Here is a 26,084-nt window from a genome sequence, read left to right as displayed (position 1 = left end):
AAAACAGAACAAAACAAGACCAGGCCATTTGAATAATACACACAGTGGACTGTTCCATGGAGAGTCAAAGGTGAGAGAGATGCCTTTGAGCTGAGGTAGAGCAGCGAGCTGTGATTAGAGAGGGGTGGGGTGAAGAAAGAGGACACCACGAAGGCGGTCTAACAGAGAAGGAGACCAGCAGGGACGAAAGCTACAAAGTGGGAAAGCGTAAGGCATTGGGGCAGTAGAATGGATCCTTTTGGCTAAACCCAGTTGGGTTCACAGAGAGAAGTAGTTGAGGTCAGATTTTTGAGAAACTTTGAATGTTTGGGCTTTATCCAGCAGAATGTTGAATTGCTCTCAAAGTTTTGGGGGCAGAACAATGGCAGGATCAAAGCAAGGAAGAGGAGAGGGTAATTTGGCGGTAACGTGGGAGCTAGAGAGAGGGCTGCCCAGGAGTCCAGGAATGAGGCAGTCAGGGCCAAAACCCACCTGCTGACAGAGTCAGGAAACACTACGAAGAAAGGAGGAAGGCCTGCTGGCTGTGGGAAGGGAAGAGTCAAAGGTAGCTCTGAGCTTTTGGGTTTGGATAGTCCAGAAAAACTACAGGTGGATGATTTTCCAGGGAAGATGATGAATTCCGTTTTTGACGTGTGTTGAATTTGAAATAGGAATGTATCAAGATGGAAATAACTGTCAGGCCATTAGAAGTTTGGAACCAAATCTGAGGAGAGAGATCAGGGTTGGAGAGCCACATCTGGAAGTCATCTGTGTGAGAACCAAAGCAGAGTGAGGATGGGAGATAACATAGCCAGTGGAAACCAGAGAACCAAAGACCGAACCACGGAGAAGTTTGCAAAGAATGGGAAGATGAAAAATGAACAAAAACAGAAATTTAAGGGTTTGTAGCTCCATAGAAATACATTTTTTAGAGTTGTATTAAGAAACGTAAGCAATCAGGTTGAAGTGACAGAGATATACTTTATGAATTGTTTTTTTTTTTAAGATTATATTCATTTATTTGTCAGAGAGAGAGACAGAGCACAAGCAGGGAGAGCGGCAGGCAGAGGGAGAAGCAGGCTCCCTGCTGAGCAAGGAACCTGGTGTGGGGCTCGATCCCAGGACCCTGGGATCATGACCTCAGCCGAAGGCAGCCGCTTACCCAACTGAGCCACCCAGGTGTCCCGAATTGTTGTTTTTTTTTTTAATACAAGACAATCTTAAGTTAGCTCTCGTTCATTTAGCTAAAATGACATGCCTAGAAGCTTTAACTATTTCTATATGGGTCTCTTGCCTCATCAGTAACATAAAGACAATACCATCCTGGTCACTTCAAAATAAATGTGAAAGCTCTCTTGGCTCATTAAGTACCACACAAATGTCAGACTTGATGGTTGACCTACTTGACAGTGACGTTACCTTTTACCCCAGAACCTAGAAGAGTAGATATTTACAGCATGCTAGAAACTTTGAATTTTAATTCCAGCTCGATTCTTGACTGTGAAGCCTTGGGTAAGTTAATTCACTTTTTTTTGGTCTTAGTTAGACTTAAATGATTTTCCAGAGACTTCCAGTTGTTATGGGCTGCCAGTGGAAAGACTCAGCGGAGTTCACGGAAGATAAATGGTTGAGCACAACTGAAGTTATATTCTTGTCTTCCAAATAACAGCTTCATCTTATTCACAGAAGTAGCCTTGAGCCTGACCCTAATACTTTCAAGGAGAGTGGCAACATTTCTTATTAGTCAAGAACTATAATCTGTTTTCTATGTAAACACATTTGTTGGAACTCTTGTGTGTTCTACAGTAATAGTTTATACATTTTATTTGATGTATACCCATAGAATCATGTTCAAAAATAGCCTTCGTATGTTTCAGCTTATGGAAGAAGGCTTCCTCCTCATGCCCGAGCCAAAGGAAAAATAACTGACACTGATTTATGAGCTTTATTGAAATGAAAAGTACAAATGGTTGTCTCTTTAGTGCCTGTATTTAAATATATGAATTAAACCAATAATAATGAAATTAATTTGTTTCTAAAACTGCTTTCCTGACCTTTGATTTGCAATAGTTTTTATTTTTAAAAAGATTTTATTTATTTATTTGTCAGGGAGAGAGAGTGAAAGAGCGTGCACAAGCAGGGGGAGCAGCAGAGGGAGAGGGAGAAGCAGGCTCCCTGTGGAGCAGGGAGCCCAATGCGGGACTCGATCCCAGGACCCTGGGATCATGACCTGAGCTGCAGGCAGATGCTTAACCGACTGAGCTACCCAGGCGTCCCATGATTTGCAGTACTTTTTAAGGATGTAATTAACACATTCCTAAGTGAACAGTTTGATGAATTTTGACAGTTGTATACATCCGTGTAACTTTCCAGCAGAAACAAGAAATAGAATATATCCATTCTCACAGAAGGTTCTCTTACGCCCATCTCTAGTCAGCCTCCCCTCCCCACCACCTAATTTCTATCACTGTAGATTACTTTTGCCTGTTTTGGTGTCATAAAAATGGAATCCTTCACTCCATTCAATACATACCCTTCTGTGTCTGGCTTCTTTTGCTTAACCTAATGTTTTTGAGATACATCCATGTTGTTGAGTATATCAAAAGTTTTGTTCTTTTTCGTTACTAAATAGTATTCCATTGTATTGATAACTGATTTTTTTTTTTAACCCATTCTCCTGTTGATGAATTTTGGATTGTTTCCAGTTCGGGGCTGTTATGAATAAGGCTGCTCTAAACATTCTTATCTATGACCTTTTGTGGACATATGCTTTCATTATTCTTGGGTAAATACCTAGGAGTAAAATTGCTGGATCCCAGGAAAGTTGTGTATTTAATCTTACAAGAAATTGCCAAAGAGTTTTTCAAAGTGGATGGACCATTTTATACTTCCACCAGGATTGGACGAGAGTTTCACTCGCTCCACATCCCCACCAACATCTGATGTGGCTAATCTTTTTTTTTTTGCCATTCTGTTAGGCATGAATTGGTATCTCATTGTGTTTTTAATTTATATTTTCCTTTTTTTTTTTTCCAATAGTCTCCACACTGGGCATGGAGCCCAACACAGGGCTTGAACTCACGACCCTGAGATTAAGACCTGAGCTGAGGTCAAGAGGTGGACGCTTAACCTCCTGAGCCACCCAGGCACCCCATTATTTATATTTTCCTAATAACTAATGATGTTGAGCACTTTTTCATGTGCTTCTTTGCCTTTCATCTACCTTCTTTGGTGAAATGTGTGTTCAAGTCTTTTGCCCATTTTTAGAAATGGCATTGTTCATTTTTTTATTGTTGATTTGTAGGCATTTTTTTTAATATATCCAGGATATAAGTTCTTTGTCAGATATATGTGGTGCAGATTTATCTTTGATTTGTTTATTCATTTCTTAATTGAGTCTTTTATTGAACCAAAAGTTTTGGTTTTGACGAAGCCCAATTTACCATCTTTAGTGGTTTGTTCTTTTTGTGTCTGGTCTGAGAAATCTTTGCTTACCTCAAGATTGCAAAGGTATTGTCTTACTTTTTTTTTTTTAAGATTTTATTTTTAGGTAAGCTCTGCACCCAACGTGGGGTTCAAACAACCCCAAGATCAAGAGTCGCACATTCCTCTGACTGAGCCAGCCAGGCGTCCCTTACCTTTTCTTCTATAAACTTTGTTTATAAGTTTTAGATTTAGGTCTGGAATCTGAAATTCATTTTTGAGCATGGAATTAGATAGAGGTCAAGGTTGAAAGCAGATATTTAGATGGTTCTCACCATATGGGGGAAAATGAAACTTTCCTTTTGCCTGATTGAATTACTTGGCACCTTGGTCAAATTTTAGTTCTTTATATGTGTGCAGCCTATTTCTGGACTCTGTTCTGTAGCACTGACCTATTTGTCCATCTTGATATGAATATTACACCATCTTGATTACTCTAAGTTTATAAGTCTTGAAATCAGGTAGTGTTAGCCCTCCAGCTTTTTTTTTTTTCCCAAGTCATTTTGACTATTCTACATCCTTTGAATTTCCATATAAAATTCAGAATCCTCTTTTCTGATTTCCTCAAAATAGCCTGCTGGAAGTTTTTTGGGGATTTTGTTAAGTTTACGTGGAGAGTGGCAAGCTTAACAATGTTGAATCTTTCAGTGAACCTTTATTTTGGTCATCTTTCATTTCTCCCAGCAGTATTTTGTGATTTTTCAGGGCTTTGCTGGATTTATTGTCTTTTGCTAGATTTATTGTTAGATAATTGATGTTTTGCTGCCACTGTAAATAGTATTGCTTGATTTCTTTTTCAATTTATTGTTGCTAATATATATCAATACAATTGATTTTTGTATGTTGATCTTACGATCTGCCACCTCGCTAAATACGCATATTCGTTTTAGTGGTTTGTGTATTCCTTAGGCTTTTCTATGTACACAGTCATGTCATCTGCACAGACAGTTTTACATTCGCCAATCTATATGCCTTTTCTCTCTTTTTGTTGCCTTGTTTCACTGGCTGGCACCTTCAGCATCATGTCGAATTCAAGTGGTGAGAGCAGGCATTTTGACTCGTTCTCAAACTTATGAGTGTTCAGCCTATAGGTTTCTTGTAGATGCCCTTTATCAGATTGAGGAAGATCCCTTCTCCTTCTTGTTTGCTGAGAGTTCTTTTTTAATATCATGAAGGGATGTTGCGTTTTTTCAAGTGCTTTTTCTGTATCTGTTGTTGGAGGTACCAATTTTCTCTTGTATCCTGCTTTGTTCTATATATTACAGTGGATTTTTCTTCCCTATTATAAACCAGCTTTACATTTCTGGGACTCACTAGTTTGTAAAAGATTTTTAATTCCCCCAAAGTCCTTCCTTCCCACTGTTGCTAGAAATTTTAATTTGGCATTAATGACTAAAGAAACCAATATAAATAAGATACTGTTACTACTCTTGAAGAGTCACAGCCTATTTGGAAAGTCAGATACATAGATAATGGGCAAGTCGAGGGATGTATATCCACCCAATGAATTCTCAGAGCAGGATAAAAGGTATCTAGTGTCTTGCTGGTCTGTATTGATTAGGAGAAGGATCCCAGAAGAGGTGATACCTAAGCCGTCTTAAAGGGGTTAACCAAGTGAAGTGGTGTAAAGGGCAGAGGGCATAGCATGAACAAAGGCACAGAGTGAGGGCAGGGAAACTACTAGTAGCTCATTGTTGTTGGAGCATAAAGTACAAGGCTGGCCATGGTGAATGATGAGATTATAGAAGCATCAGCCAGACTATTGCAAGCCTCGTGTGCCAAATGAAAGAACTTGTCCTTTGCTCTGTGAAAGAAGGGGCAGCCATGATGAGATTTTAAGAAGGGGAGAGGGACGTGGTCTGGTTTGCCTTGGAATCCGAAGCCTACGGCAGATAGATTTATAAGTGTCGAGGCTGGAGGCAGGAAGACCAATTAGAAAAAAATGACATGGTCTTAAACTTTAGCAGTGAGAGTAGAAGTGGAGGAAGAGTCAGATTTGAGAAATATTTAGGTAGTCAAACTGGCAGAAGTTGGCAACGAGCTGATGAGAGGATGAGTGGAGAGAGAGCACACTGGTTCTCCAGGGCTGCCGTAACCGAGGGCACACACGTATCGTCTCACAGCTCAAGCATCTAGAAGTCTGAAATCAAGGTGTCAGCAGACCATGTTCCCCTCTGACACTGTGGGAACAATCTTTCCTCGCCTCTTTCTGGCTGGTCTCTGGCGTTCCTTGACTTGGAGCTGTGTTACTCCAGACTCTGCCTCTGTAGTCACGTGGGGTCCTCCCTGAGTCCCCGTCTTCTTGTGAGGATCCCAGCCATATTGGATTAAGGGGCCACCGTACTCCAGTATGATTGTGCTGTAATTAATTATATCCGCAGTGACCCTATTTCCAAATAAGGTGACATTCTGGCCTTCTGGTAACTGGGGGTTAGGACTTCAACATCTCTTTTTGAGGGACACCCTTGAACCCATCCCAGGAGCTGAGTCAAAACTACTCTTAAGTTTTCTAGCTCAGGGCTCATAGGGTGTTGACCCGGCTGACTAGGAAAAACCCAAGTGAAAGAACCAGTTTAGGAAGAAGTTGAGTTCAAAATTGCTAAAGGGCATACAGGAAGAGCCGTTTTAGCATTCAGTTCTGTAAATCTCAAGAGCATGTCTTCGAGATAGAAACAAGATGTTAAGACTTAGGGCTAGCCGCAGTAATGGGCTTCATCTTCTTATTGTTGAGAACATGAGATGGTGGGTCATAAAATAATTTGTCGCAGCTGTTATCATTCTGGCACAGTCAGAGATCTCTATCTTGAGCTATTATCCTCTCAATCTCCCCAGTTTTAGGGCCAACAGTCAGGAAGGAAGCATTCTTTACCAAAAGCTTCATTTTCATAAACATCCATATCGCTAACACAAGAGCTTGAAAGTTGTCAAATCTTTTTTTTTTTTTAAGATTTTATTTTATTTATTTGACACAGAGAGAGAGAGACAGCTAGAGAGGGAACACAAGCAGGGGGAGTGGGAGAGGGAGAAGCAGGCTCCCGGCCGAGCAGAGAGCCCGATGTGGGGCTCGATCCCAGGACCCTGGGATCATGACCTGAGCCGAAGGCAGACGCTTAACGACTGAGCCACCCAGGCACCCCGAAAGTTGTCAAATCTTCTTAAGACTCTGTTATATTCTGTGTAAATATAACTTCAGTATAAAAAAAGAACAACAATGAACATTCATCAGCTTAGTGGGGTTTATCCCATCAGACCTTCATTCATTCTCCCATTTGGAACAAACAATGCCTCTGTAGTCACGTGGGGTCCTCCCCGAGTCCCCATCTTCTTGTGAGTATCTTAAAGATACTCCTTAATGGGTGACATTTGTAAGTACAGTTAACATCTTCATTGTGTGAGTGAACAAAATAAATAGGTACACTTCACTATGGTCAGGGATTACTCTCATATTTTTAAGAAGGGTTTCCATTTCAAATATTTCAAGTATTTGATTTAGAAAATAGAGTTACATAAGCCCTACTCCTTCGGTGCACGTTCTGTTTGTTCTCTGTGAACTTGAAATGGTTCAGGATTTGTTTGCCCAGAACTGTCAAACCATCTCTAATTCCTGATTGCATTTTGCTCTTAATGCAGGAAGTGTTGCTGGAGTTGCTAGAACAATGTGTGGATGGCTTATGGAAAGCAGAACGTTATGAAGTGATTTCTGAGATTTCCAAGTTGATCATTCCAATTTATGAGAAACGTCGTGAATTTGAGGTAGGTAATTTAAACATTTGCATCATTGGCCTCAACTACATTTTATTTTGGTCTTGGAAAAAAAAAACAGTCATGTAGTTATGTCACTATCCCTCTACTATGTGTCCTCTCAAAATTAGAAGGTTCATTGTATTATGGCATTTGTATTTCATTATAGAATATAGATACTTAACTGTGTCGTTTTGACACATTCGTCCAATTTGAAAGTTCCTATCCTTCAAAATCCTGTGAAATCCTAAAATGAGAATTCTACCTTACATTCATATACATTTTCCAAATGAAATTAAGGGTAAAACATCCAAAATATAAGTTTAAATTTTGATTATGTAAGTGGTTCTTAGAACATTTTAATCTAGCACTTCCCCCCCCTTTCCCCTCAGGGCATAAAAAATTCAGTGTTGTCTTCACCAAACCTTCATGGAAAAAAGCTACTGAATTTCCATGTTGCTCTGAGAAGAGGCATAGGCCTAGCCTATTCTCTGCAATTCCATGAGGAGACCAAAGGTGCTGGCAGCTGAGAATGGGGGAGGTAATTAAGACACTAGTAATAGTCCTGCCATGAGTTTTTCCAGTTTAGTCTGCCAGCCAAAGCTGTTGGTAAAGGGTAATTAATAAAGGCTAGTAGTGGGGCGCCTGGGTGGCTCAGTCAGTTGAGTGTCTGACTTCAGCTTGGGACGTGATCTCAGGGTCCTGGGATCAAGTCCCATGTCCGGCTCTCTGCTCAGCGGGGAGTCTGCTTCTCCCTTCTCCCTCTGCCCCTCCCCCTGTTGGTGCTCTCTCCGTGTCTCTCTCAAATGGATAAATAAAATCTTAAAAAAAAAAAAATAGACTAGTATATAATGAATACCTGTTGCCAACCGCACTGAATAGGAATGTTTTATATTCAAGTCTCTGAGTCTGTATCATAATTTCTACCCCTGCTGTGCTGGGAAGGGGTGATTTAGGATTCAAGCCCCCCCACCCTTTCCTTTAAAGCAAAGCCATTTATTCTTACGTATAGCAAGCATGCTCTCATTGTTGAAGAAGTTTCCCAGAGGGGAAACACATACATTTAATATCATCCGCATAGTGTTCTAATCTCTGCTTCAGACTGGCTCTGGTCCAACTCACTTTTTCTTCCCAGGATCTAGGCCTTTCTCTCTTTGCCATACTTTTGGTGTATATGGGACATGCCTGAAAAACCATAATGGAGTTCAAGTGATTCTATGAATAAGCAAGAGATGAATCATTAAACCTAGGTCATAGAGGTGGCAAAGAATAGCCCATGAGACAAGAAAAGAAATGGCGGGGGTGCCTGGCTGGCTCAGTCCATGAAGCGTCTGCCTTCAGCTCGGGTCATGATCTCAGGGTCCTGGGATCGAGCCACATGTCAGGCTCTTTGCTTGGTGGGGAGCCTGCTTCTCCCTCTCCCTCTCTCAAATAAGAAATAAAATCTTTTAAAAAAAGAAAAGAAATGGCATTGCTCCTTTTCTCAAAGCATTACATCCTAAGAACCTTTGTAAAATGTCCATAGTACCTACTTTCTTACTAGCTTGAAGATCAGGCTGTTAGAAACCCAGGGAGCATTTTGCTCCTCAATTAACTAACAGGGAAGAAAGAAAAATACATCTTCTCTACACGTGAGAGGAAACGGTATTTTCTTTTCTTTTCTTTTCTTTTTTTTTTTTTTAAAGATTTTATCTATTTATTTTGACAGAGAGAGACACAGCGAGAGAGGGAACACAAGCAGGGGGAGTGGGAGAGGGAGAAGCAGGCTTCCTGCGGAGCAGGGAGCCCGATGCGGGGCTCGATCCCAGGACCCTGGGATCATGACCCGAGCCGAAGGCAGACACTCAACGACTGAGCCACCCAGGCGCCCCGGAAACGGTATTTTCTATAGGGACACTACTCCTGTTTCCCTGGAGGCTTGTAAAGGTCTGTGCAGATCCCTTGGCGTTCTACACGAGGTGTAGTCGTTGTTTCTAGGACACTGATGTATAATTTTTCACTGTATCTTTATGGGATGGGCTGAAAAGTATCCGAGATAACAGCCATAAAGATAAGGAAAATTTCCCTCCAATTGAGCTCAACTGTTTCTGTGCTCCCCTTTTTTATTGAGGTGAAATTCACAGAACATACAATTAGCCATTTTAAAGTGTACAATTCAGGATCATTCAGTGCATTCGTGATAGTCCAAACCCACCACCTCTCTCTAGTTTCAAAACATTCTCATCACCCCAGGAAAACACCTCCTACCCACTAAGTAATCACTCTCCGCCTCACCCGCCATTCCCTGGTAACCACCAATCTGCTTTCTGTCTCTCTGGATTTGCCTATTCTGGATGTGGCATAAAAAGGGATTAATAAAGATGTGACCTTTTGGGGGTGCCTGGGTGGCTCAGTCGGTTAAGCCACTGCCTTTGGCCTAGGTCATGATCCCGGGGTCCTGGGATTGAGCCCCGCATCGGGCCCCTTGCTCAGCAGGGAGCCTGCTTCTCCCTCTCCTCCCCACTCATGTTCTCTCTTGCTCTCTCTCTCTCAAATAAATAAATAAAATCTTTAAAAAAAAAAAAAAGATGTGACTTTTTGTGTCTGGCTTCTTTCACTTAGCATAATATTTAGAGGTTATTCCAAGTTGTAGCCTGGATCAGAGCTTTATTCCTTTTTATGGCTGAATGATTTTCCATTGCATGGATATGCCACAATTTGTTTATCCATGCATCCATTGGCAGACAGTTGGGTTGTTTTCACCTTTTGGCTATTATAAATAGTTGCTGTTATAGACATTCGTGTGTACGTTGCTGTGTGGCCATATGTTTTCATTTATCTTGGGTATATACCTAGGAATGGAATTGCTGGGTCATAGGATAATTCTTTGTTTAACTTTTTGCATAACCACCAAACTGCTTTCCCTTTTACCTTCCCACCGGCAATGTATACATTCCACATTCTGAACAATGCTTGTTGTTTTGGGTTTTTCATTAAAGCCATCTTAGTGGATGTGAAGTGTTATCACATTGTGGTATTTGATTTGTACTTTCTTATGGCCAATGATTTTGAACATCTTTCTATGTGCTTGTTAGCCATTTGCGTGTCTTCTTTGGAGAAATGTCCATTCAAGACCTTGGCCCATTTTTAAATTGGGTTGTTGGTCTTTTTGTTGTTGAGTTGTGAGAGTTCTTTTTTTGTTAAATTTTTTTTTTTAAGATTTTATTTAGAGAGAGAGAACATGAGCATGAGCGGAGGGAGGGGCAGAGGGAGAGGGAGAAGCAGACTCCCCGCTGAGCATGGAGCCCGACAAGGGGCTCGATCCCACGACCCTGAGCCGAAATCAAGAGTTGGACGCCCAACCGACTGAGCCACCCAGGTGCCCCTGAGAGTTCTTTATGTTTTCTGATAGTACACCTTTATCACATCTGTAATTGGCAAATATTTTATCCCGTTTTATAGGTTGTCTTTTCACATTCTTAATAATGTGAAAATAACCTACTCCCTTTTTCTGGGTGCTCTTTGAAAACTTCTGTAAGCTTGTATAAAAGCAGTCCTCACTGAGACGTATACTCATTTTTATATCTGCATTTTTTATTTTAATTTAAAATTTTAAGATTATTTATTTGAGAGAGAGAACGTGAGTGGCAGGGAGGGGCAGAGGGCAGAGGGAGAAGCAGACTCCCCTCTGAGCGGGGAGCCCTATGCAGGGCTCAATCCTATGACCCCGAGATCATGACCTGAGCTGGAGGCAGACGCTTAACCAACTGAGCCACCCAGGCGCCCCTCTACCCTTAGACAACATGGTTGAGGAATTTTGTCTAATTGTGACAAAGGGGCAGGGACCCCAACAAAACCATTTTGAAAAGGAAATAGCATTGCTTCCCCAAACCTCCCCCCCCAACCCAGTGCATGTATCTTAGCCATTTAGTAATGAACCAAAAGACAAAGCTGATTTGTATATTTTCCTTTTTCAGAAACTTACTCAAGTTTATAGAACTCTTCATGGAGCTTACACAAAAGTTCTAGAGGTTATGCATACAAAAAAAAGACTTTTAGGAACTTTCTTCAGAGTTGCCTTTTATGGCCAAGTAAGTATACTTCCGTTCATAAAGTTGTTTTTCTTTTTAAACATTCACCTTTGAATTATTAGATTGCTCTAGCAGCGGGTACTGGTTCTTGGAGTGTGTCTAGATAGAGGGCTGATCACAGCAGGCCAGGAGGCTCTGTAAGTGTAAAGTTCACTTTGGTTTCCATATCTAAATCCATTAGGTCAGAGTACAACATAGAAGATTTGAATTTTCCCCTCAGTTTCATTTTTCTGTTGAACTTCTTAAAGTATATATTTAATATCTGGCACTGCAAGCTTTCAAATAAACAGGTAAGCATGACAGGGAATAAGAAGAACCCTAGTATGGAAATCTTCAGGCCAATTTTATGTCCCTATGATGGCGAATTTGAAAATTCTTACTTATTTGAAGTTAAAAGAGTGAATACACGCCACGTGGCTTTCAGTACTATTTAAAATGTATTTCAAATATATTATTGCTAGCTATTTTGTACACTTTCTTTAAGTGCTGTGCTTGCTCAGACTATTTATAAGTGATTGTGTGTTTCACTCTACAATAGTCTTTCTTTGAAGAAGAAGATGGGAAGGAGTACATCTATAAAGAACCAAAGCTCACCGGCCTCTCAGAGATTTCCCTGAGACTTGTGAAACTTTATGGTGAAAAATTTGGCACAGAGAATGTTAAAATAATTCAGGATTCTGACAAGGTAACATATACCCTGCATTTCGAAATCATTGTTTGTGAGTTCCAAACGTGGTACACTGCTGACTTTTTCCTTTTTCAGCTGGTGGGGAAGAAGTATGGAAATAGAGCCTGTCCAGATAGTGAAAGAAAGGATGGGGGTTTTGGAGTCAGAGCAGGATTCAAATCTCCATTCTTTCTCTCTCTTTTTTTTTTAAAGATTTTTATTTATGTATTTATTTATTTATTTGTGTGTTTATTTATTTATTTATTTATTTGAGAGAGCATGAGAGAGAGATTACGAGCAAGGGGCTCCATCCCAGGACCCTGGGATCACGACCTGAGCCGAAGGCAGATGCTTCACCGACTGAGCCACCCAGGTGCCCCAAATCTCCATTCTCTTGCCATTTGCTAGCTAGGTGACCATAGGGAAGTTACGTAACTTCTCTTGTGCCTCATCTTTCTCGTTAGTAAAATGGAGATAATAGTGCATTTCCTTCTAAGCTATCCTTAGTTCAGTAGTTACATGTGCAATGAAGTAAGTTTAGGAGAGATCCCTTGGCCTTGCTCTGAAGGTTACCCATCCCACCAGGCCCTGCCAGGCCAGGATGAAAAAGGTTCCAGCAAGAGAGGCTCTTTCCTAGAGATGCATCGTGTCCCATAGGCGACATTTGCGGAAAGCACAGTAGGAACGCCTGACCATTCCTAGTCGCCATAGATGTGCCCAGAATGAGAGCTGGTGGTTAGGGCAGTGCGGGATCTGCAGGCCACAGCGATATTTACGGAGCGACGAGGGTGCAGGCGACTTAGCAGCTAATAGACAGCATCGCTAGAGCGAAAAGCTCCCGGCCATAGTAAAGACACTTCACGGTCCGTCATGAAAATGATCTCTTCACTTTGTAGACTTAGCTCGTCTCCCATGGAGATGGTTTTACCTTGACTCTGTGCCCGAGACATTTAAAAGTAGATATGCTGGGCGCCTGGGTGGCTCAGTTGGTTAAGCGACTGCCTTCGGCTCAGGTCATGATCCCGGAGTCCCGGGATCGAGTCCCGCATCGGGCTCCCTGCTCGGCGGGGAGTCTGCTTCTCCCTCTGACCCTCCCCCCTCTCGTGTGCTTGCTCTCTCTCATTCTCTCTCTCTCAAATAAATAAATAAAAATCTTAAAAAAAAAAAAAAGTAGATATGCTGGTGGGTTCCAAATTCATTAATATTTGGCACTACCCCTCTACTTCTTTCTTTATCAGTGTCACTATTTTGTGTTGTTTTATTCAGTTAAGACAACAGAAGATTTTACCTCCCTGTAGCCAGATAGTTTCAGGCTCGTTGCCACACGACTGATACTATAAATGGAAAGTTAATGGAAAGCCAGGCTTGCTGAGCAACACGCAGTTTTCTGCTTTATTTTGCCCCTGACCACTCGGCGAGCCGGTGCTAGGGACCGACCACTCTCAGGCAGGTGGACTCCTGGCATTATTTGTATGCACAATATGTGAGTCATTCTCCATTGGCAACAGACATCATAAGCACTTGCTACTTTGAAAGTCCTTATTTCTTTCTTAATGTGTGCAAATAAAGATTAAAAACACTCTTCTATCTTGCCAAAGAACAAAATCTGCTTAAGGACACAGTTCGAAGAGCCGCTTGGCAATATTTTCCAGTATTTTAAACATACATTTCCCTGGACCCAACAATTTCACATTTAAGGGTTTTTTTTTTTAAAGGTGGGGGAGGACAGAGGGAGAGGGAGAGAGAATCTGAAGCAGGCTCCATGCCCCCAGCATGGAGACCAATCCGGGGCTCACTCTCACTACCCTGAGATCATGACCTGAGCCTAAATCCAAAGTCAGACGCTTAACCCATGGAGCCACCCAGGCGCCTCTCGTGTTTAGGATTTTATTCTGTAGGTGTACACTACGATAAAGATGGATGATGAAAGGTGTTCACTGTTGCAAAGTTTATATAGCAACCTGGAAGCAATCTAAATGTCCATATGGCTAAAGAAACGGTGTTATCCACACGATGGATATAGTAACCTATGCGTTAAAAAAAATTGACATAGATTTAGAAGTGTTGATTTGAACCTGTTAAGATATATATATATTTTTTTAAGATTTTATTTATTTATTTGACAGAGAGAGACACAGCGAGAGCAGGAACACAAGCAGGGGGAGAGGGAGAGGGAGAAGCAGGCTCCCCGCTGAGCAGGGAGCCCGATGTGGGGCTCGATCCCAGGACCCTGGGACCATGACCTGAGCTGAAGGCAGACACTTAATGACTGAGCCACCCAGGCGCCCCTGTTAAGATATATTATTGAGGGGGGAAAAAGTGAGGTGCAGGAAATCATGGATAGGATGATCACACTGGTGTAAAAATTGATATTCACAATAACTTGTATATGCTTAGGAAATTTCAGGAATGATACATACAAAATTGTTAACCATGCTTACCCCTGAGGAGAGGGACTAGAGTCTTACATGGCAAGAAATTGTTGACTTTTCATGTATACCCTTGTGTACGGTTTGAACGTTTTACCATATACATATTTTACTTTTATAAGGTTAAAATCAGGCTTGACCTCTTTTTTATTTGCCTGCTATATTTTGTCTTAGCCTAGATAATTACCTCAGCCATCTCCTGAGGGCCCTTAAGAGAAATCTCACTTTTTTTTTTTTTTCCTGAGTCTAGTTGACACACAATGTTACATTTGTTTTAGGTGCCCAACATAGTGATTCAACAAGTTTATACCTTAATGCTGTGCTCACTTGCAGCCCCCACCTGTCACCATACAACGCTATTACGGTATCATTGACTATATTCCCTATGCTGTACCTTTTATTCCCATGACTTATTCATTCCATAACTGGAAGCCTGTACCTCCCTCTCTCCTTCACCCATTTTGCCCATCCCCTACCCCTCCTCCCCTCTGGTAACCATCAGTTTGTTCTTTTTGTTAAAGATTTGTTTATTTATTTATTTGTTTATTTGAGAGAGAGAGAGCACACAGAGGGAGAGGAAGAGGCAGACTCCCCGCCAAGCAAGGAGCCCGACACAGGGCCCGATCCCAGGACCCTGGGATCATGACCCAAGCCGAAGGCAGACGCTTAACCGACTGAGCCACCCAGGCGCCCCCTGTTTGTTCTCTGTAGAGAAATCTAGCTATTTACTAGGAGAGAAAAGAAGGTTAAGGCTTCTGGAGAAATAGGCTTTTAGATTTTTATGTAAGATCAAATAGAATGGGTTTGAAGAAGTTAAGAGATGCTAAGAAAATTTCTATCACCTAGCCATCCTCTGGTTTCTGTGGAGAAAAAAAAGGATATAGAGACTGTTCCCCGAGAGGTTTTTGTTGTCTTTTTTTGATTGTTTGTTTCAATTTTTGTTTTCTACACCAAACACGAAAAAGGCCTATCATAAATTACAGTGACATTGACAAAGTCACCAACAGCCAAGGCCCAAGTCAGATTGAGTTGGGAGAACACTGAAAGAGGGGCCTGGGCATAGTTTCAGGTTAGTGGGGAGACTGATGGAGGGGAGGGTATCCAGGGCCCACAGATGGAATGTCCAGCAGGGACAGCTCTGAGATTTGCCTCCAGCAGCGTAACTTCTTAGCATGGAATTTTGGCTCTTCATGAAATGGTCCATAACTACCATAATTTCTGTCTCTGGAAGAGAACCATTCTGCTTTCCTGTGGTCCCTTTGGAGGACCAGAGGACCTAAGATAGGATTAATGTCATCAAGAGTGCCCACTCTTACAATGTCAGTCACTTCTTGTGGATGTACAAATTGGTAAGCTTTTCTGTAGGGTAACTGTGTCGTATATATCAAAATCCTTAGTACCATGTAAATCTAACAAAGCAACTTCTAGGAATTTATGCTGCGGAATAAATCAGAAAATCATGCACATAGTTTTAAATGTAAGGATGTTCATCAGAGTACTACTTGCAATTGCAAAACGTTGAGAAACAACCTAAGACTCTATTGATGAGGGACTGATCCAATAAATAGTGTCTATCCATATATCCATTCAAAGTCATGTTAATGACCAGGGCGCTTGGGTGGCTCAGTTGGTTAAGCATCTGTCTTTGGCTCGGGTCATGATCCCAGGGTCCTGGGATCAAGCCCCGTCTTGGGCTCCCTGCTCAGTGGGGAGTCTGCTTATCCCTCTCCCTCTGCCCCTCCCCCCTGCTTGTGCTCTCTCTCTCAAATAAATAAAATCTTTTTTTAAAAAAGTCATGCTAATGACCATATAGAACTATAATAACTATGTTTTTTGTTACACATAACATAAAATTTACTATTTTGACCATTTTTAGGTATACAGTTCAGTGGTGCTTCCAGCACCATCTTGGAAAAAAGCGGCAAAAATGGGCATTCTTGCTTTGTTCCTGATCTTAGAGGAAAAGCTTTCAGCCTTTCAGCATTGAGTATAATGTTCACTGTGGGTTTCTCATAGGGGCCCTTGATTGGATTGTGGAAATTCCCTTCTGTTCCTGGTTTGTTGAGTATTTTTTTTTTTTAAAGATTTTATTTAGTTATTTGACAGAGACAGCGAGAGAGGGAACACAAGTAGGGGGAGTGGGAGAGGGAGAAGCAGGCTCCCCGCTGAGCAGGGAGCCTGATGCGGGGCTCGATCCCAGGACCCTGGGATCATGACCTGAGCTGAAGGCAGCCGCTTAACCGACTGAGCCACCCAGGGGCCCCGAGTATTTTTATTATGAGATATGTTGAGTTTTGTCAAATGCTTTTGCTGTGTCAATTGAGATGATCATGTAGGTTTTTCCCCCTTCTTTCTGTTTATGTGGTGTATTACATTGATTGATTTTTATATGTTGAACCATCCTTGCTTTCCAGGAATAAATCCTACTTGGTCATGGCATATAATCCTTTTAATATGCTGCTGAATTCTATTTGCCAGTATTCTGTTGAGGATTTTTGCATCAATGTTCATAAGGGGTACTGGTGTAGTTTTTTTGTACTGTCTTTGTCTGGCTTTGGTTTCAGGGTAATGTTGACATTATAGAATAAGTCAGGGTGTGTTCCCTCCCCTTCAGTTTTTCAGAAGAGTTTGAGAAGGATTGAGGTTAGTTCTTCTTTAAGTGTTTTGTAGACTTTACCAGTGAAGACATCAGGTCCAGAGCTTTTCTTCATCAGAAATTTTTAAAAATATTTTATTTATGTATTTATTGGAGAGAGAGAGAACAGGGGGAGGGACAGAGGGACAGAATCTCAAACAAAGTCTGCACTGAGTGCAGAGCCTGACGTGGGGCTCAATCCCAGGACCCTGAGATCATGACCTGAGCCGAAATCAAGAGTCGGATGCTCAACTGACTGAGCCACGCAGGCACCCCAGAAATTTTTTTTTTTTAGGTAGGCTCGAGCACGGAGCCTGACATGGGGCTCGAACTCACAACGCTGAGATCAAGACCTGAGCTGAAATCAAGAGTCAACCGACTGAGCCACCTGGGGGGTCCCAACAGAAAATTCTTGATTACTAATTCAGACTCCTTACTAGCTATAGATGTATTCAGATTTTTCTATTTTTTTTTCATGGTTTAGTCTTGGGAGGCTTTGTGTTTCTAGGAATTTATTCATTTCATCTAGGTTATCTAATTTGTTGGCATACAGTTGCTCACAGTACTCTCCTATAATCCTTTTTATTTCTATAGAATTGGTAGTAATGTCCTCATTTTAATTTCTGATTTTAGTAATTTTGAGTGTTCTTTTTTTCTTAGTCCATCTAGTTAAAGATTTGTCAATTTCATTGATCTTTTCAAAGAACCAAGCTTTGGTTTCATTGCTTTTCTCTATTTTTCTATTCTCTATTTCATTTATCTCTGCTTAATCTTTATTTCCTTCCTTCTGCTAGCTTTGGGTTTAGCTCCTCTCTTTCTAGTTCCTTAAGTTGTAAAATTATGTTGTTGAATTGAGATCTTTCCCATTTTTTAATGTTGTGTTTATCACTATAAATCTCCTTCTTAGCACTGCTTTTGCTGTGTCCTGTAAGTTTTGGTATGTTGTGATTTTGTTTTTGTTAATTTTTATTTTTATTTCTATAGAATTGGTAGTAATGTCCTTGTGATTTTTTTCTTTGAACCATTGATTTTTTTAAGTCTTTTTTTTAGAAAGTTTAAAAAAAATGGCTACAGCCTCTTTGTACCTCTATGGTCAGAAACAGCAGTAGAATTCAAATGTACAGTTAACCTTTTAAATATATTTTTAAAGAATCAGATTATACAACAGTGTTTAGTATGACCTCAGCTTTGTAAATAATATGTGCCTAGAGAAAAGATTGGAAGGAAATATGTGAAAATGAGAATAATGGTCCTTACCGAGTGGTAGGATTGCGATTTGTGTTTTCTTCCCCCATTCCTATAATTTCTGAATAGGTTTCTGTAACTTCTTTATAATCAGAAGGACACGATCCTTAAAAAAAGAACAAAGCTCCCCTCTGGGTGTGCATTCAGCTGGGAACACAATCATAATGACAACGTTCCTCAGTTGATCTCAAGGGAGTTAATGGCTTACCTGTTCCCCCTCTTCTCTTCCACTGAATAAAACCCAAAACTTTCTTACTTTATAGGTGAATGCCAAAGAGCTCGATCCAAAATATGCTCATATCCAAGTCACTTACGTGAAGCCCTACTTTGATGACAAAGAACTCACAGAAAGAAAGACCGAGTTTGAAAGAAACCATAATATCAACAGATTTGTTTTTGAAGCTCCTTATACATTATCCGGCAAAAAGCAAGGTTGCGTAGAAGAACAATGCAAACGCCGCACAATCTTGACTAGTAAGTAGGACTTTGCATGATAACCTTTTGTTTGACTTGGTTCTTTTTGATACACACAAGTAGCAGGTGGCAAGCAGGAAGACATAAGCTGCAGTTTTAATCCTGCGTTGTTCTGCTATTTACCCATGAGCTTGCACAAACACGGCAACATTATATACCATAGTCACCCCATATGTAATTCGTGACTGATTGCTCCAGGGTGCCCCATAAAGAGAATTTCCCCCTCAATCCTGAACTAATAAGGTGCTTTCTGGTACCCTAGGGTATTTTCTAGAGAATGCATGATGGGGGCAATTAAGCATAGTGGAGCTTTTCCTTTGATTTGGCTGTTTGCACGAATGATTTTTTTTCCAAGATAACAAATCAGTGTGAACCTTTTAACAGCTTCCAACTCCTTTCCATATGTGAAGAAGAGGATCCCTATAAACTATGAGCAGCAGATTAATTTAAAGCCCATCGATGTTGCTACTGACGAAATCAAAGATAAAACGGCAGAGCTGAAAAAACTTTGCTCTTCTGCTGACGTGGACATGATTCAGCTCCAGCTGAAATTGCAGGGCTGCGTCTCAGTGCAGGTATGTGGTTGCTGAAGGGGTCCTGAACGGTCCCTGATGTTCTTGCTTTCATAAGGGCACGGAGCAAGCATGAATTGCAGTTGTGTAATCTGCTTGTGCACTGTTCTCGGTGAACTGAAAGAAATTAGGCTGAGACGTGTCCATCAATTTTGCATTATGGCAGAAGACTTTAACATAAACCCCTGAGACAGTAGCCACGCTCTGTACTTCCATAGCTAAAATTCATTAAGTAACTTGTTTGAATACCATCTTTGCAGATTATTTGCTTTAGTCATTGTTTTTCAAGTAAACTTCTAGTAAGAATAGTAAATATGGTCCTCGGGTAGAGATTTTTAATGTATTTAGGGTTTTTTAAAAAATTATTATTTTTTTTAAAATATTTTATTTATTTGAGAGAGAGATAGTGAGAGAGATCACGAGCAGGAAGGAGAGGGAGAAGCAGACTCCCCGCTGAGCAGGGAGCCTGGACACGGGGCTCGATCCCAGGACCCTGGGATCATGACCGGAGCTGAAGGCAGACGCTTAACCGACTGAGCCACCCTAGGAGCCCTAGGGTTTGTTTGGGTTTTTTTAGAGATAATGCAGGGGCGCCTCTTGCAAGTCTTGATCTCAGGGTTGTGAGTTTGAGCCCCACGTTGGGAGTAGAGGTTACTTTAAAAAAATGAAATCTTAAAAAAATAATAAAAATAAAAAGAGAAAGGCAGAAACTACTTTTTGATTACATTCTAACAACTCTCTCATTTTTCCCCCTTTGTACTTTAGGTAAATGCTGGTCCATTAGCATACGCAAGGGCTTTCTTAAATGATAGCCAAGCTAGCAAGTATCCACCTAAGAAAGTAAATGAGTTGAAAGACATGTTTAGGTAAGTGCTGTGTCCTTTTCCCTTTAGACCTCTATCCTTTTACTCCCATTTTCTTCTTGAGAGAAACCAAAATATTCACTTAATAACATCCCTCCAAAAAAGACATTCTCCGTTCTCTTTTACAATATTTTAAGTGACCTGCCAACAGTACTTTAAGTAGCGAGGAAATGCACAATCTCTTTCTGGCTGCAGGACATTAACAATGAAATATGCCAATTTACCTAATTGCTTTGGATAGTGCAGCACAAATGGAAGCCTACATTCATTATGTGCTTTCCTCCTTTGCCTGATCGACTTCATCTTACAGCATTTCAGACCATTTAGGGTGGGAATAAAAGTTGAACTGGAAGGGTTGGATAGGCTTGCCCCCCTGTCCTGGGTTCTTACTTTCACTTGGGATTCTGCTGGTCCAGGGCACATGATCCCGTGGCTCGAGGGAGCATCCCTGTAAGCTAAGGCATGTCTGAACAGTCTTGCATTAGAAAACAATCTGTTTAATATATATAAAAAAAGTTCACATTCAGAAGAGAGACAGTTGAGTAAAATAGGCTAAGAGGGAAGATGATAACTCATCCACTCGTTTGCTCCCGACTTCATTTACTTTTCCTGTCTGTGTGTTAGCAACTGTTCCAGGCTGCAGAGTAACCAGTAGTCACTCATTCACCAATATTTATTAATGCCTGGTGTGTGCAGAAAGATTCTACTAGTTGCTATGACAGGGATGCAAACCAAATGGGGCAATGAGGTACTTTGTCCCCTAAGACCTACGCTCTAATTATGGACATCACACGCAAACGCATGAATGATGGACAAATGCTCTTACAATAAGTCATCAACTCTCTGTGACTTATTTATAACAAGAAGTCTGTACCTCTTAATCCCCTTCACCAATTTCACCCATTCTGCTCCCCGCCCCATCTATGTCCCCACTCCCAGCCCAGGGCAGATAATTCCTACCTATAACACCCAGCCCCGTACTGGGTACATAGTAGCCCCAAATAAATTATGTTCGAATGCATAACTCATTATCTACAGGTGCAAATTAACATTAGCACAACTTTAGCTGATTTGATATCATGTGGCTGAGCAAATAGTCTTTCTAGACGGTCGATGTTTTGAGCCAGGTTTTAAAGGAGGTGAGAAACCAGAGGGAAAAGGTGAGAAAGAAAGGAAAGGTATTTCGGACTTAGGAAGTGGCATTAGCAAAGACACAGTGAGAAAATACAGGATTCCAGTCTTCCCTCTAGGCAAGCCGCGGTTAAAGTGAATATCAAATTGATGGTCAGTGAGACTTTCTAGGAATAAATGATGAAACCCTTATCTTTGCTCTTTTTCCACAGGAAATTCATACAGGCATGCAGCATTGCGCTTGAACTAAATGAGCGGCTAATTAAAGAGGATCAAATTGAGTACCATGAAGGGCTCAAGTCAAATTTCAGAGACATGGTGAAAGAATTGTCTGACATTATCCACGAGCAGGCAAGTATTAGGGTAGTTGAAAATGAAAACATGATCTGGGGCCCCTGAAGTGTTACTTAGCAAAGTCTGTTCGTTCGAAATGCATTACCTTGAAATTACTCCGTCTGTGTTTTCAAGTTTGCTCCTATTATCTTTAATCGTTTAAATGATATAATGCAAATCGAATTTGGAATAATTATCTGAAGCAATTGCTAAAGCAATTATCAGTAATAAGCCCATTTTGTTCTTTAGGCCGCAGTGCTATTAGAAGTAACTAGCTGAGCCAATCTAAATTGATCTACTGGAGACATGGGTAAGAGTCTCTCAAGAAGGGTCCTAAAGAAGTGAGATGATTGGCACAGGAGCCAAATCCCTAAAAGAATATCTCTGTCTTGGCTGTAAGAAGCTATAGATTCTATCGTTTAGGTGAGACACTGAGGGGCTTCCAAAATTGGAGAAATGTCTTGGCATTTTCATCTACGACTGAGTGTTCATGACAATTGCAGCTAACTTAGTAAAGCCACAACCTGAAAAATATGGAAGCCAAGACCTGTTCACCACTGACAGCCACATTATGTCACAATCAGGTAGTTAGGACTTTCATACGCCTGAGCCAGCCCCCAGTCCCCAGGCACCTCCGGGGACTTTTATACACCTGTTTGCCTTCAACCCGAGTACTCCTGGGTTATCCTGGTAAACTTCATTTTTATGCTGGAGTCCTGACCACTCTACACATGGATTGTCACTCAGGTATTTTAGTGTCTTCAACACGTTTGTAAAAGTCCCAGCACGATGGTCTAGTCCCTCAGCGACTGAGCCTATTAAGCTTCATTTCCTTACTAATGAAAACAGCCAATGAGATAAATACTTGCTTCAGAAACTCTTCAAACCCTGAATTTTGAAGAAAGCAAGGCTTTCTTCCGAGAGACAAGGATAACTACAACCCTTTAGAGAACACATTCTTAAAGCTCGTTCCAGAACCTTCTCTGTCCTGGTAGCTGCGTTTCAGCAATTGCTCGCTGTGGGAAATTTAGTTAGTTAGCACAAGGTTGCGCTGAATGACCAGGAGTCTCATTTTCCAACCATTGTCATCTTCTCAGCCTGAAGAAGTCAGCCAGCCAGACCTTCATCATCCCATTTGGTCAGTGAGACTGCTTACCCCCCACTCTCCTACCCGCCCGTTCTCCATGTCTGGGAATCTCGTTGGCCCGAGGAGTCCGGAATCAGTGTTCTAGTTCTCCTTTTTGCCATCTCTACTTCTATTAGCCCATTTAGGAAGGAGTACAAACTGTTCCAAGGCATCCCTCTGCTGTTCAGTGTTCAGAGATCCTTTTTTGTCTCCTTCCCAAAGCAGCCAGGTGATCAGGACTAGGAAGGTAGGAAATCATTCCACTTCCTTTGTTCCCTGTGTCTCGAGCTCAGCCCATGGGTAGTGGAGAGCCATATACCTTTCTGTGCCATCACTGCTCTGACGCAAGTAGATGATGTAATTTGTTCCTAGGAGCTGTCCAGTGTATGCGTTTCTATTCTTCATAATCCCTAGAAAATCAGCAAAAACTCCTTCACAAAAATACGACAACGACAGACGTAGTTTTAAGCCAATGTGTAGTGCGCTGCAATTATTCCATTTGCATGCAACTGCATGACGTAGCCTTAAACTCTAAAGTACTCAAATGGAAAACAAATTATTCAATTTACTGTTATTACAGTGATCAAGATACTTACAGCAGTCATTTTATAATGTTCTTCCCCTCTCCCCCGAAGCATGGATTTTGCAAATCTGCTGTCCCACTTCCCACCTGTCTCTCTCATTTGATTCCCATAAACTGTGGCTATTTTACTGAGTTGGAGAGACCAGTATTTTAGACCCTTGATATTATATATAGATAGGTAACCAAGAAAAATCTTAGTTTCTTTTTTAAATTTAATTTTATTTATGTTCAATTAATTAACATATAGTTCATTATTAGTTTCAGAGGTAGAGGTCCGTGATTCAGTTGCATATCATACCCAGTGCTCATTACATCATGTGCCCTCCTTAATGCCCATCACCCCATTTACCCCAGCCCCCCACCCCCCTCCCCCTCCAGCAACCCTCGGTTTGTTTCCTGTGGTTAAGAGTCTCTTTTGGCTTGTCTCCCTCTTTGATTTCGTCTTGTTTTATTGAAAAATCTTAAGTTTCTATTGGTTTATATTTATGCATGCTGTCCCGTCATAATGCATCGTATTTAGGTGTGCCCTAACTGTTGACTTTATACTGAATTTTTATAATTTAACGTTTCCTATTAGATTCTCACAAAAGAGAGCCTTTTTTCAGTCCTACACTTTGAGATATGTTATTTCCCAAAGGAAAAGAAAATAATACAAAATAAGGTAAAATATAGCTGTAGAGTGCAATATAAATTATTCTGTTGTGCCCCATAAATGATTACTTGACAAAAGATATATGGCCTGGATATTCTTCACCCTCTTCATTGTAATCTGTTACAGTATACCAAAATATACAGTTCTTTGTAAAACTTCTTCAAGCTTTTGACTTTTAAAAGGAGACTTAAATAAATAAAATCTTTAAAAAAATAAGAGGGGATTTATATTATCTTAAAATGATGAATTGCAGATTTCTTAATTAGGTAGAGTTAGTGGTGGCCACTGTAGGGTCTGGTATGTTTTGTTTTCTACACAATGAGTCCCATATTGTCTTGTCACATCTGACAGGTGTGGATAAACAATTAGTCATCTCTTAAACCTCTGCTTGGCTTCCAGATTCGTGTCATGAGTTACGATTTTTGTAAGAGGAAATTTCTCTATTACGGACTTTGTATAAGACCTAATTTGTAGCAACACAAATGATATGACTCATTACTGTCACCGTAGACCAGTTTGTGGGCTTAATACTGAAGTTTCAAAGCTAACTTGAGAACCAAGTATTGAAAGCTTGAGACCTAAGCTGGGATCATACAGTAAAGAGGTTGGATGTGATGTGTATGGTATTCTTTTCTTCCATCTTTTTTTTTTTTTTTTTAAAGTAGGCTCCACACCCAATGTGGGGCTTGAACTTACGACCCCAAGACCAAGAGTCACATACTCTCCCAACTGGGCCAGTCAGGCACCCCTTCTTTTCTTGCATCTAATCAAGCATATTTGATCACACAAAATGGAAAGTTTTAAAAATATCTATACCAATATGAATATATATGTTTATATACTTATGGGATATAAAATTTACATGTTATATGTGTGAAGTTCTTCATTTCCATGAAAAGCCTTCTGTATCAATTAGCTTATATAGTTCTAGTGGGTCTTTAGAATAGAAATATGTACTTGTGACTTTATTTAAGAATATTTCCCAAGTCTCCAGGGAAGGAGCATGGGTATCTGTGTGTTTGAAAAGCCCCACTGGTGATTCCGAGAACCACTGTTATGATCGTTCGTTTAAAACAAAATTTTTTTAAAGATTGCATTGCTTCTCCCTTTTTCTTGAATTTTGCATTTTACAATCTTTTGTTTTTCTTATTGAGTAACCAGATCTTTTCTGCTTTTTTGCTATGCTGCCTTTGTAATACAGCTTTGAAGACTTAAGTCGGTAATGTTATTCTTTGCTCTTTCTGTTTTATGTCATTTTAAATAGCTACGTGTCGGTGACAAATTGAAATATGCCTGTAATTTCATATACACATACTTTTTTGACAGCGGCTATTTTGCTTCATGATAAACATGCAGGTTTTTTTTTCTTTGTTTTAGATACTACAAGAAGACACGATCCATTCCCCCTGGATGAGCAACACATTACATGTATTTTGTGCAATTAGTGGTACATCGAGCGACAGAGGTTATGGTTCCCCAAGATACACTGCTGAAATCTGAGGACATGCAGATGCAAAGTGACAACGAGACTGACCTTTCTCAGGAATAATCGGAGCTGTGCAAATGTTAAAATTTAAAGATTTGATATACATGGAGTGTTTCTTCCTGACACCAAAATTTTCATGCTTTCAAACAGGGTGCTTACATATTTGTAAATATTTAAGCAACTTGAAAGTGCCTGGAAAATTGCACCACTGTGCTTGGTTTGTACTTTTTTAGGTAAATCTATATACGGAAAAGTAGAGCTCAAAAACATTAATTCAATTTGCTTAATTATTGCTTCAGATAATAATGGTACTGTGTAAAATTGTATAATGGAACACAATAAAAGGTAAAACTTATTTGTAATTAGAAGTGAAGGAAATAATACTTTGAACTTAGCATTTTTCTTGACAGGAAGCTCAATTCATGATCATACTGATCCTTGGAGAGAAAAAAAAAATGGATCAAATTTGCATAAAACACGGATATTCCAAACTGGGGAGGTAGTCTGAGCTCCTGCCTGCTAGTAGTCAAGGCGAGGCTAAAGGAAACAAAAGGGTCATTTTAAAAGGAGGATTTCACAAGGAAAGGCAATACACAGAAATACCAAACTTACTGT

At 40.6% G+C, this 26,084-nt stretch overlaps 1 protein-coding gene across 2 annotated transcripts in view; it reads left to right on the top strand.

Moving 5' to 3' along the window:
- DOCK11 (dedicator of cytokinesis 11) overlaps positions 1-25,822 on the top strand; it is a 179,719-nt gene extending 153,897 nt beyond the window's left edge. For both annotated transcript variants that reach the window (XM_044911764.1, XM_044911765.1), the window contains 8 exons: positions 7,093-7,215; positions 11,160-11,273; positions 11,812-11,958; positions 18,513-18,723; positions 19,108-19,298; positions 20,061-20,161; positions 21,502-21,640; positions 25,361-25,822. In XM_044911764.1, the coding sequence (XP_044767699.1) occupies positions 7,093-7,215; positions 11,160-11,273; positions 11,812-11,958; positions 18,513-18,723; positions 19,108-19,298; positions 20,061-20,161; positions 21,502-21,640; positions 25,361-25,483 (1,149 nt within the window). In that variant the 3' untranslated portion in view covers positions 25,484-25,822. The remainder of the gene's footprint in view (positions 1-7,092; positions 7,216-11,159; positions 11,274-11,811; positions 11,959-18,512; positions 18,724-19,107; positions 19,299-20,060; positions 20,162-21,501; positions 21,641-25,360) is intronic.
- Positions 25,823-26,084: the final 262 nt, after the last annotated feature.

The sequence above is a fragment of the Neomonachus schauinslandi genome, chromosome X (genome assembly GCF_002201575.2).
Source record: "Neomonachus schauinslandi chromosome X, ASM220157v2, whole genome shotgun sequence".
NCBI lineage: Eukaryota > Metazoa > Chordata > Mammalia > Carnivora > Phocidae > Neomonachus > Neomonachus schauinslandi.
The sequence above is the reverse complement of the archived record's forward strand: the minus strand, read 5'-3'. Positions and strand labels throughout refer to the sequence as shown.